Genomic DNA, 12,177 nt, shown 5'->3' on the forward strand with positions numbered 1-12,177 from the left:
AAAAGAACATTGATCAACAATTGATCAATGATGGGTGCAGATCCTTTGAATAGTTCAGAGATCTAGGACAACCCTAGGAGACCAATTATGGACAATACCATACACATCCATATGTTCACTTTTTTAAAACTTCTCTTTATGTTTTTCCTTTCTATTCCATGGTTTTCTCTCTTTTCCCTTAGTCCTAATTCCTCATACACAAAACGACTAATATGTAAATATGTTAAACTCAAGTGTACATGTGCAACTTCTTTTACCAGACTGCTTGCCACACCAAGGGTAGGGGAGTAGGAAGGGAAGGTGGGAGAAAAACATGTAAGTTAAAAATATGCAAGTAGATGAATGTTGAAAAACTTCTATAACATGTAAATGGAAAAACAAAATATCAATAAAAAAACAAATGAAAGATCACTGTAGATATTGAAAAGTACTGTTAGTGATGAATCAGGAAAAAGTCTTAAAAAAGACTGAAAATGGAACCCTTAGAAATATACTGGTAAAAAAAGGAGTAAGACAGACTAAAGAACTAGTCAAAATACAGTTAAAAACAAAATACTGTAGAATCACAAGACAAAATGAAAATGATGATTACACTGATAAGAGAATGACGGGGATAAAGGGACAAAGCAAAGCAACAGCTAACGTGAAAATTTTGAATAGCCTATAAATAATCAAACACAAAATCAAGAATTTTTAATCTTAAACTAGTTTCCTTAGTTTAAAACATCATCATGTTCTAATCACTACTTTTCTTCAACCTACTGTCATTCGCCACACTATATATATATCTATATATATATATATATATATATATTTTTTTTTTTCTCACACATTTCTGTTCCCCTAATACTCATTCTTTCAGCGATTATTTACTGAGCACCCCTTACAAAGTCTACCATGGATCACACGGGTCAATCTCCTCTCCCAGATGCATATCTTCCTTCTCATCTCCCACAAATCATTTGACTAGGACTAGATTGATAAAAAGCAACCAAAAAAAAAAAATGAAGGTACAAAGAAAAGTGAAGATAAAAAGAAACCAAAAAAGATGAAGGTACAAAGAAAAGTGATTACTACTCCTACCATTCTACTGAAAAAGTCACCAAAGATCTAATCATCAAATACTATTTGTCTTTCCAACTGCTTTCAACCAAAAGAAAAGCCCCTGGGTCAAACTGCCACTCCCAAAACACTTCATCTTTGTCCCATTTGAGATGCCTTATTCTGGTCTCCTTTTAGCCTTTCTTCAAGGTATTTAACAAGTCCAATCTCCCTCAAGAAGCCTAAACAAAATTTCCAAGTAATTTCTCTCTCCTCTTATTGTCTATAAAACTCTGATAATCACCTACTGCTTTATGACATTTCTACAATCTTGACCTGTCTTTTGACTTTCTTTTATTCATCCTTTAATTTTTTTCAGTTTTTATATAACCTCCAGGAGAGCAGGAACTATATATCTCAACACTTTTTTTTTCCAGTTTCTCCTCAGAATCCAGTAGAATGCTTAACACATAGAGGGCATTCTAGAATTTTTTTCAAAATCTGAGTAACTGCTAGACCCAAAAAAAGGTCTTGAGGGAAAGAAGTAACTATACACTAATTGCCAAAAATGTGAAATCTTGCAGTTCCTTATCAACTATCTAATACCGATTCCAACTTGTGAACATGAATGTCTCAAGCTAAAAGCAGCACCTGCTTCAACCCTAACCTCATTTCATCCCAAACCTAAACACCTCAAATATCCAGTTGCCTACCAGACATTTCCACCTGTATCAACCATTCAATAAACGTCTGTTGAGCAATCAATAGTCAACAAATGTCTATGGTGGCCCAGGCACCGTGCTAAGTGCAGGCAATGCAAAGAATGACAAAATATAATCCCTGCTCTCTGCAAACTCAGTAAGTGAAGAGCAAAACAGTCCCTGACTTCCAGGAATTTACATTCTCATCTCCATCACATCCATACAGCTGCCAAACTTAATTCCTAAAGCACAGACCTGACCAAGTAACTCCCCTGCTAAAGATTTGGGGAATTCCTTACTGCAGCTATGATAAACTGCCAACTTCTCTAGTATATATTGATTGCCCTTAACAATCTGGCTGTACCCCATTCTTTAAAGGTAGATTATCTATTTAACCCTCTCCCCTCACCCCATACCCAAACTATTTCCCATACCTGGAATTTTCTCCCTCTCTTCACCCTCTATCTTTTGGAAATCCAAGTTCCCTTTGATATTCAGTTCAAGGTCCATCTCTTTCAAGAGGTTTTGTCTGATTCCCCCAATTTGTTAGTACATACTACTATATAGTTAAGTATATATGCCCCATACATTTATATAAAATTTTTTTCTGTAAACATGTTTTCTCTTCCCTCCCCAGTAAACATAAAAACTTTTTAAAGACATTGTCATTTTTATGCTTCTAGGCCTAGCATATACTAAGTGATTAATAAATGATTGTTGACAAGTCAAAAATGATTAGCACCTACTCCAAATAGGTCCATTATTAAAAATTATTCATCGGGGGGAAAAAAAAAATCAAGCTTTTACTGTACTCTAAATTTCCCGATTTCTTAACTTTAAAAATTTTAAAGTATTAAAAAGATAATTCACATCTGAGTTCAATCAAAACATTTTAAACATTTTAAGCACATCAGGAAAAACTTAGCAAGTAAATGTCAGATGAAATTAAGGATGCCAAAGTGGTAAGAATAAAGTGCTAACTAAATAAAATATATTTCTATTAAGGTACTATATTAAATAAAAACAAAAATTGTTTTCCAATAAATGAGTCAAATAATGAGTTACTATCTGTCAAAAGAATTGCAAGTTATAAACGATCATATGAATGAATACCCTAAATTACTAATAAGAGAAATGCAAATCAATACAACTCCCAGGTTTCACCTGATACCCAACAGAGAGGCAAAAAGATGGAAAGTCTATTCTCATGAAAGATAGTTGCACTAATACATTGCTCATGGAGTTGTGAACTGGTGCAACTATTTTAGAAAGAAATCTGGAATTATACAAGGAAATGACTAAAAGATCCTTAGAGCTTGAACTAAAAGGAAGACAAAAAGGACAAATATTTTTAAAGTGCCTATTTGGTGCCGGAAATTGAATCAAGTCCTTTTTACAAATACTATCTCATTTGACCCTCACAATTCTGTTGATTTTCTACAGCTGAGGAAACTAAGGCAGACAAAGCTTAAGGAACCTGCCCAGTGTCATCTAGCTAGTCAATATCTGAGTTCAGATTTGAACTATAATTTCCTGACTCCAGGCCCAGCACTCTGTCCACTACTAAATTTAGCTACCAACAGAATTCCAATCTCCAGATTTGCAAAAAATAAAAATGACAAGGAAGTCAATGACAAAAAGGAATAAAATATTTTTGACAGTATTTTCTGTGGTGGCAGAGAATGGAGGGGCGGGGAAAGGATGCCTACTGATTGGGGGATTGGCTAAACAAATTATGACATGATTAACAGTTAAGAATGGTGAACTGAAACATAGTAAAGCAAACAAAACTAAGGAAATAACATACACTCTTAATTACAATGTGAACAGAAAAAATAATGAAACCTGCAAAAACCACTTCAAAATTGAAATAAACTTGGCTCCAAGAAGAAATGAGAAAACATTTTTTCCTGCTCCTCTGCATAAGTGAAGAGCCATAGACAACTTAAATATATATTCCCTGGTTTGTAGAACTTTTTTTCCCTCTTCCTTCCTTTATTATAAGTTATGGCATTGGGGCAGCTAAGTGACACAGTGGATAGAGCACAGGTCCTGGAGTCCGGAGTACCTGAGTTTAAATCCTGCCTCAGAAACTTAATTACCTAGCTGTGTGGCCTTGGGCAAGCCACTTAACCCCATTTGCCTTGCAAAAAAAAAAAAAAAAAAAAAAAAAGACTAAAATAAAAAATAAAGAAGTTATGGCATTCTGGGAGAGAGTAAAAGATTGGGGGGAGAGAGGGAGAGAGAGAGAGAGAGAGAGAGAGAGAGAGAGAGAGAGAGAGAGAGAGAGAGAGAGAGAGAGAATGAATTCAAGAGAAAATGTGCTGGGTAAAAAAGTGGTACACACCTGTGATCTCTGCTACTGTAGAGTGCAAGATGTGAGTTTAGAAGTTCTGAACTGCAATGTGCTAAAGCAGATCAGATATCTATCTAAACTAAGATGTTTTACCACAATGGGGAGCTAGTCCTTAAAGGGGGAGGGGGGCTGGGAAAATGCGCTCTAAGGTGGCAGCCTAAATCAAAAATAGAACAGATCAAAATTCTCAATTCAACAGCAGCAAGATCATATGGTGAGTAACTACTGTACTTCTAACCTGGGTTACTTAGGGAGACCCCAGTCTCAACTTTGAGGCAGCTATGTTTAACAGAATAGAACACTGGGCCTAGACTCTGGAAGACCTGAATTCAAATGCAGATTTAATGGCTGTGCAGACCTGGGCAAATCACTTAACTTCTATTTGCCTCAGTTTCTTCAAGTGTAACATGGAAACAGTAACATACCTGAGATCTACCTCTCAGAATTGTTATGAGCATCAAATGATAAATGGGACAGCACTTAGCAGCACAGTGCCTATAATACATACACACACACACACACACACACACACACACATATATATGTATATGTATATTAGCAGGTACTGTATATAAACACTAACTTATTATTATATGTAAATCACATAACTTCCCAGGGCCCCAGGATATTTCTTTCTAAAACTATTAGATGCAAAATAATTACATTATTAGAAGATGCATTGGTAAGAGAACTTTCTTCACCAAATCACAGGTCAGAACAAAAACTAAACCTTTTAAAAACAGAATTCATCATCTAAGGCAACTATAGCTTTAAACAAGCCACTCTAGTTAATAAGCTTGAATTATGAATTAAATGATTCCTAAACTTCTTTGAACTACATCAGTCACAAAATTAATTCTCTTAAGAGGGAGGGCCGGTAGAAGGTGAGAGGAAGGTCAGCAATTCCACAGAATTTTTCAGTTAGCAAGATCATGAGAGATCCTAGTCAAAAACCTAAAAAATTTCATAAAGCAAACTCAGTACTAGAGATATGTTCAATAACTCACCACCCAATTTAATGTCAATGCAAGGAATAAAACCCAGAACTTCCAAGCCAGAGCTCTGTTCTCACTGCAACTTATTTTCTCTTTGATAAGGTTTAGTGAAATGTTAAGAGTATTTTCTGGAAATAATCAGTGCCTTTAGTTTTGCCAAGAGATCTTACATGAATTACCCCCATTTAATAGCAAAATTCTGTACACAATTTTCTTTTCTCAAAGATCAGTTTTGATCTTGATGTTTCAAAGTATACTACTTTTACTCCCCATGGGATCTTTCTATCTTCCCATGTGACATATACAGGAATTTTTCATGCCCAAGAAAGTTACATAAAAATTTTCAAAACTCAACAAGTTCAAAGGGGCAGCTAGGTGGCGCAGTGGATAAAGCATCGGCCTTGGAGTACCTGAGTTCAAATCCAGCCTCAGACACTTAATAATTACCTAGCTATGTGGCCTTGGGTAAGCCATTTAACTCCATTGCCTTACCAAAATCTTAAAAAAAAAAAAAAACTCATCAAGTTCAAATCATCCATCTAAAGACATCCCCATCCTTTCATTTTACAGGGACAACTGTAATACTGACTTAAGTTCACATATGTAGTAACAAAATTCAGACCTAAGTTTGTCTCCAAATTCAATGTTCTGCTACCTTAAGACTTTCCACTCTTCTAAATCTGGAGCAGGAAAACTCCAGTAAGACTTAATTTTATTCAGCACCCAAAACAATATTGCTTGGATTACAGTCCAAAAAAATTTTTTCACCCAGTTTAAACCTCTTAAAATTTAAGAATAAATAACAGTTAAAGATCTAGGGAAAATTGTTAATCAGATATATTTCAAAAAGCAATGCTAACACCCAAATTCAATTTCAATTAGAAACTGATTAAGTATAACGAGTAGTTTTTACCTAATACATCAAAAGCAGAGTTTTTTTTCAACTCTCAGCCACACACTTCACCCATTCCCCAAGCCACTCCTTATTTGCCCTCACTTATCTATACCAACAATGGACTAGGCATCCTATTCAGTGTTTTGGACTTTCGTAAAGACTTCAAAATTTCAGTCCTCTAGGAATAGAGAGGGGGAGATAAAACTCAATACCATAAACAACTGAAATACAAGTTAAGTATTGGTGCTTATTTCTGTTACTGAGTGCTACAGGACAAAAAAATATCAATTCAAATTTCAAGGAGTCAGTCAAGATATACCTTCAAAATTCTGAGAAGGAAAGACAGAAGAAGGGTATTTCCAACATAGATGAAAGATAAAACAGAATACAGAGTAAGATTTGTTTAGGATGGAGATATGGTAGGAAAGGAAGAGGAGGCCTGAATTCAGAAGACCTTGATCCCTAATCCCATATTTAACTAAGTATAATATGAAATTTAAAAATATTTATCAAATAAAACATAATGACCCACTTTCAACATCAGGTGAATTTAACTTTATGTCTCTCCAAAACAATCAAAATGATTTTTTACTTCCATATAGGTCTGAAATTTTCTCCCTATAGGAGGAATGATATCAACATAAAATAAAAAAACTTCTGGTTAACTAGATATAGTGTAAATTAAAGGTTCAAGAGTCAAACGATCTGAGATTAAGTCCTACCTGACACTGCCTCTTGAGAATTCAGTTTTCTCAACTATAAAGAGGGTTGGGATGTTGTAACTTCTGGGAATCCTTCTAGCTCTAGTTCTGATCCAAAAAGTCAAAGTAGGAAAAAAGACCACCTTTCCCACCCCCAAAATAAATCTTTCAAGTAAAATAATTTCAGAAAACCATTTCAACTAACCATTTAGAGTGATCTTCAGCACAAGATCAGTGTGAGCTTCAGAAAAATAAACAAGAGAATCTATAAGGGTTCTTAACATTTTTTGTGTCATGAACTGATTTAGGCAAATCTGGTTATGTTATATGGAACCCTTCTGAGAATAGTTAATCTAAATTTATAAAATAAAATATATATCATTAAAAGTAAAACCAATTATACTGATTTATACTTGTCAAAAAAAATTTTAGTTCATGGACCTAGATTAAGAACCCTTGATTGTAGGAGATACAGAAAACCAGATGGTTGCAATTTCATGCTGAAAAGTAGATAAGAGAACGTCAATTTACTTTTTGATATCACAAGGGGAAAAAGGAAGCACACAAGTCCTTTTTCAGAAGAAATCAAGAGGTGGCTAGGTGGGGTAGTGGATAAAGCACCGGCCTTGGAGTCAGGAGTACCTGGGTTCAAATCCTGTCTCAGACATTTAATAATTACCTAGCTGTATGGCCTTGGGCAAGCCACTTAACCCCATTTGCCTTGCAAAAACCTAAAAATAAAAATAAAAAATAAAAACAGAAGAAATCAAGCAAAAATATGAGAGACTAACTACAAAGACCCATTGTTGAGTAGAATTTCCTCCTGTTACTGGGGTCATTAAGGATGATAAAGTCTCAGAAAAAAGTCCAACTATATAAATTCGAGATCATTTTTTTCCCAAGGAAAAAACTTTGGTTATGAGTAATTTTTCATTAGAACCATTATCAAGAAAAACAAAATTTAAAAATTATCTACTGTTAAAAAAGTTACTAAAAGTCAACTACAATTAACTACTAGATCTCATGAAAATTTGGGTAAGCTAGGGATCTATCCAAGGTTAGATTCAGGAATTACAACTGAATCTTGAAACCTCACTGATCAGTTCCCTTTCTTGTCTGCAAGTTCCAATATTGGGGTTCTGCAATTTTGCTTGGGACAGGGTGGAAGAGTGAGTAGTTTGAATATTTCTCACCTTCTCTGCCCACTGAATTGCTAAAAAGCTCCCCTTGGCAAAATTGAGTTGAGTCCCCCTAAGCAGCTTTCTCCATACCTAGAATCATTACTTTTGAATCCAAAGGAACCTTAAAGCTTAACTGTTACAAATTATTCTTTTTACAAATAGGAAAATTAGTTCAGAAAGACGAAATGACTTATCCAAGATCACTGATTCTGTCCAGTGAGTTTAATTTCTGCCATCACTCATTCTGATAGTTAATCATATTTTGAAACTGTTACTTACACTTTTCTTATGCCCATCTTTGTTTTCTAACTTATCAACCCCTACGGATAAGGATCCAAAGCCTTAAGTATAGCATATATAAAAAACCAGTTGGAAAAAATCTCTTAAAGAGATAAGTATTTTTCATTTTTTTGTCATGATGCAAATCTTTTTTCATCTAAATTAGAGGAAGACAAAAGTACCCACATTGCAATTCCTGACTATCCACTTTGATCAACAATCCATAATAAAATTAAGTGAAGTTTGACTTTATCTTATTTTTCCCAAAGTGATGCTCTCCACTAGCTATACTTTGCAGAATTTTGAAACTGATTCATTCATAATGTGCATTCATTAACAATTCTTTTCCTAGAAGCATTTCAACTGTCAAAACAAAGACCTCTAAGACCTGCAAAAAATACTAGAAAACTCTTACAGTTTTAAAAAAAAATATATCATCAATGACCCAAAATAGCCTAAGGGACAATTAAGTTCCAAAAAGAAAAAAAAAGATAACTGAAAAAAGACAGCCCTACAGAACCCCCATAGCAAATACCAAATTATCATCAAAGTGAGGTGATCTGGAAACAGTACTTAAAAGCCAAATATTACTTGGCATAAATCATTTGAATTCTTTAGGTCTCAATTTCTTCACCAGTAGGAGAAGGTGTCTGTTCTATGTAACCTTGTGTTTCTTGTACCCTATCATTTTTTACTCACAAACCTCTATTTGAGACAGAATACAGGTATTAAAAAGTCCTATGTTAATTTCTGTGGCTCTAGATGCACTAGTACCTACAAGCCACTACCCATAAACAGTGCAAGAAGATTTAGAAAGTGATGTGATTTTCTGTAAATACTATTAGTTGTAAACTTGTTTCAAAGGCCCGTACGATTGAAATCCTATGAGAATTTAAAATGAGTTGAGAATTTTTCGATATGATTGTGCACTTTAAAATGTGGCCAAAAAAGTAAATAACAAATAAACCATATTTTTATCCCTCTAATTGCTGGAAAAAGGAAGAAAAATTGAAAGGAAATGAAACTAGGTTGAACGGGAGGTCTATTGAGCAAATATTTTCTTAGTTTGCATTATATTGTCAGCAAACCTTAAAGCACTATATATGTGCTAACTAAATTTATGTTTCCAAAACTGTCAGCAAAAATACTTATTTTATAATGAAATAATTACTACAAAAACAAAGAAACCAGATTGGGTCTTAATATAAACTAATGTACTTTCCAAACCGTTAAATTCGTTTTTATCATTTCACGCTTTTGAAAAAACTTCAAAATATTAAGCTCTTGCAATCTGAGTTACTGAGGTACAGCCTGTATTAGAGTGTTTTCTGTCCGGAAGAGGGAGGAGGGAAGGAAGGGAGGGAGAAAAATGTGGAACTCAGACCACGGCAAAAAAAAAAAAATTGTAGAAAATTACCGTTGCATGTAGTTGGGGAAAAAATAATTATGAAAAGGTTAAAAAAAAAAAAGATTAAGCTATACCGAAGAGCAATAAAAAAAAAAGTCTCACCGCAAACACAGCAAGATAAGGATTGTCTGAAGAAAGGTAGGAGCCTATTAATTTCTGTAAATGCCTTGGGATCCCCAGGGTCGTAGTTGAGCACTAGGCGGCTCGCTGAAATGTAAAGAGCAGTAGCATTCACCGGGTTCATTGCAGACACTTCGACACAGATGATTCCTGGTTAAAAAGAAAGTTCGGGTCCAACTCTGCAACCAGACAAGGAACAATGGCCAAGATGCAAGAATTCGTTTGAAAACAAAGTTGAACCTCTGCCCAAAGGAGTAACTTAAATCCGTACGAGTTCCGGGAGCCGAAGAGATCCTCCCACACATGGGACCCTGGCGCCCCTCCTCCTGAGTCCCTGAGACTTGCAGACAAAAAGAAAACGGTGTCCGAGTTCCTGCGCGGCCGGGGCCGGGGCCGCGGCCCAAGCTAGTCCGAGTCCCCTCAGCGGAGCTCGGCGGGGCCCGGCTCCGGCAGCATCTCCCGCCGCCACCAGCGGCCTCCTCCCCGGGCGGGCGCGCGGCGGAGGGGGAGGGGAGTGCGGGCCGCTGCGCCGCCGCGCGTGGAGCTCAAGGCCGCCGCTGCGCCCCTTACTCCATCACAGCGCCGGGCCGGCGCGCGCCTCTACTGCGAGCGGTGGCGCCGGGGGTCGCCGCCGCTGCCGCCGCCGCTGCTGCTGCCGCTGCTGCCGCTGCCGCCGCCGCCGCCGCCGCTGCGCTGCTGGGCCGGGCCCGCCGCCGCTTCCCCCATGGCGGACGCGGGGCCCCGGGGCGGATTCCGGGCCTCGGCCCCGGCCCCGGCGGCCACGGACCGGCTGGGGCGGAAAGAAGGTGGGGGCGCGGCGACGGCCTCGGGGCGGGGGGCGGGGGGGGGCGGGGACCAGGCCCCGGGCCGGGCCGCGGCGCCCCTCGCACACGGACACACACACGCACACACGGCGACACACACTCCCTCACACCCCGGGGTCACCGGGCGCAGGCGCCGCCCCCTCACTGCCCCGCCATCTTCTCCCCGCCACGGGCGCCAGTCCCTCCGCCTTCTCCGCGCGCCGCGACCGGGACAGCCGCCGCCTGCGCCGCCTCCGGCTCCTCCGCCGCCGCCGCCGCGGTCACTCGCCGCCGCCGCCGCCGCCCAGCGCTCACACACGGCAAGGCCCAGCCGCAAGCCCCTCCCCCCGACACCGCCGCCGCCACCCCCGGGCTCCGCACGCCGCCCCGACTCTGTCCGTCCCGGGCCCCGGCGGCCTCGACGGATCCCGCGGGCTTAAAGGCGCCTCAGGCCCTGCCGGCGACAACGACCGTTACCCCAACGGGCAAAGCCACGGTCATCCCCGAGACTACCCCGCCACCGTCGTCGCTGCCGCCCACACGCATGCGCAGTCCGCGCCCTTCCCCCACCCCTTCCCCCGTCCCTTCCCTTCCCTTTTCCCCTGCTTCTCCTCTAGGCGCCCCCGCCCCCTCTTTCTCTCTCCCTCCTCCCCCACCACCACCCTTCAGCCCCGGACCTACACGGCACATGCGCGCTGCTCACCTCGCAGGGCCGCCGGCCGCCCGCGCATGCGCCGTGGACATCGAGCCGGAGAACGGGATAAACAGACGAGCGCGTTCACGCACTCGCCCCGCCGCCCCTTCTTCCAAAAAAAAAAAAAACCCTCCACACGGTGCGCATGCTCGGCTGCGCGAGTTCTTTTCCTCGAGCCTCCAGTCACGACCGCCAGCAGGCGCATGCTCGGTCTCCACCTCAACACCCCACCCCGAGCCCCCGCCCCCACCCCGCTCTGCGAGGCTGGCGGGGCCGGGGCGGCGGCGCTGAGCGAAGCAACCCCCGGCCCGGGGGCCGCCCTCGCCGCCTCCCCCCCCCCCCAGGGCGTGGGGCCCGGCTGCAGCGGCGGGCGAGCTGCGGGGGTCCGGCCCCCCCCCCCCCGGCTGGCGTCCGGCCAAAAGGAAGCGCGAACTGGCCTCGCCGGGGCCCGGCCGCGGGCCCCCGGGCTGCCCCTGGTCCGTGCGGAGCCCGCACGTGCCGCTCCCGCCCCGCCGCCTTCGGCACGGCCGTCCGCCTGTGAGCCGGCAGAGAGCTCCCGAGCCCGGTCCGGCCAAAGGCGCGTTCCCGGAGGCCCCGCGCCCCGCGCCCCGCGCCCGCCCCTCTCCTCGGCTCCGGCTCCCACCCGGGCCCGCGGGCCCGGAAGCTCTGCCTCCTCGTCTCCAGGCCTCGCCGCCCGGCCTCCTCCATGCTGACAGGCCCGCCTTCCACCGGGGGCTCCCCCAGCTCTCTTCTGCCGGCTCCTTACACTAGCCTGGAGGTAGTACAAAGCTCGCCCTTGGTCATGGCCACCAGACTAGACCGTCAGGCTCATGGGGGCGAGACTTTACTTTTACCCTTCTTGTTCCCCCCCGAGATTTGTTAGCACAGTGCCTTAACATTGCTACTGACTGTTTGACTATCTGATCCTGATATCCAGATGTGTCCTTTATCGATAGACAAGGCTTTTTTCTGAGAATAAATAACCTATCCTCAAGACTGCTTT

At 41.8% G+C, this 12,177-nt stretch overlaps 1 protein-coding gene across 2 annotated transcripts in view; it reads right to left on the reverse strand.

Moving 5' to 3' along the window:
* The window catches only part of MSL2 (MSL complex subunit 2), a 39,075-nt gene extending 27,867 nt beyond the window's left edge, over positions 1-11,208 (reverse strand). Inside the window, exon 1 of one of the 2 annotated variants that reach the window (XM_074214832.1) lies at positions 11,184-11,208. Coding sequence is in view for 1 of the 2 variants with exons in the window: in XM_074214831.1 (XP_074070932.1) it covers positions 9,660-9,801 (142 nt within the window). In the remaining variant the exon portion in view is untranslated. Of the gene's footprint in view, positions 1-9,659; positions 10,255-11,183 lie in introns of those variants that run through there. The other variant, XM_074214831.1, reaches the window with a different exon arrangement.
* Between the last annotated feature and the right edge of the window lie 969 nt (positions 11,209-12,177).

The sequence above is a fragment of the Macrotis lagotis genome, chromosome 1, assembly GCF_037893015.1.
Source record: "Macrotis lagotis isolate mMagLag1 chromosome 1, bilby.v1.9.chrom.fasta, whole genome shotgun sequence".
NCBI classification, from domain to species: Eukaryota; Metazoa; Chordata; class Mammalia; order Peramelemorphia; family Peramelidae; genus Macrotis; species Macrotis lagotis.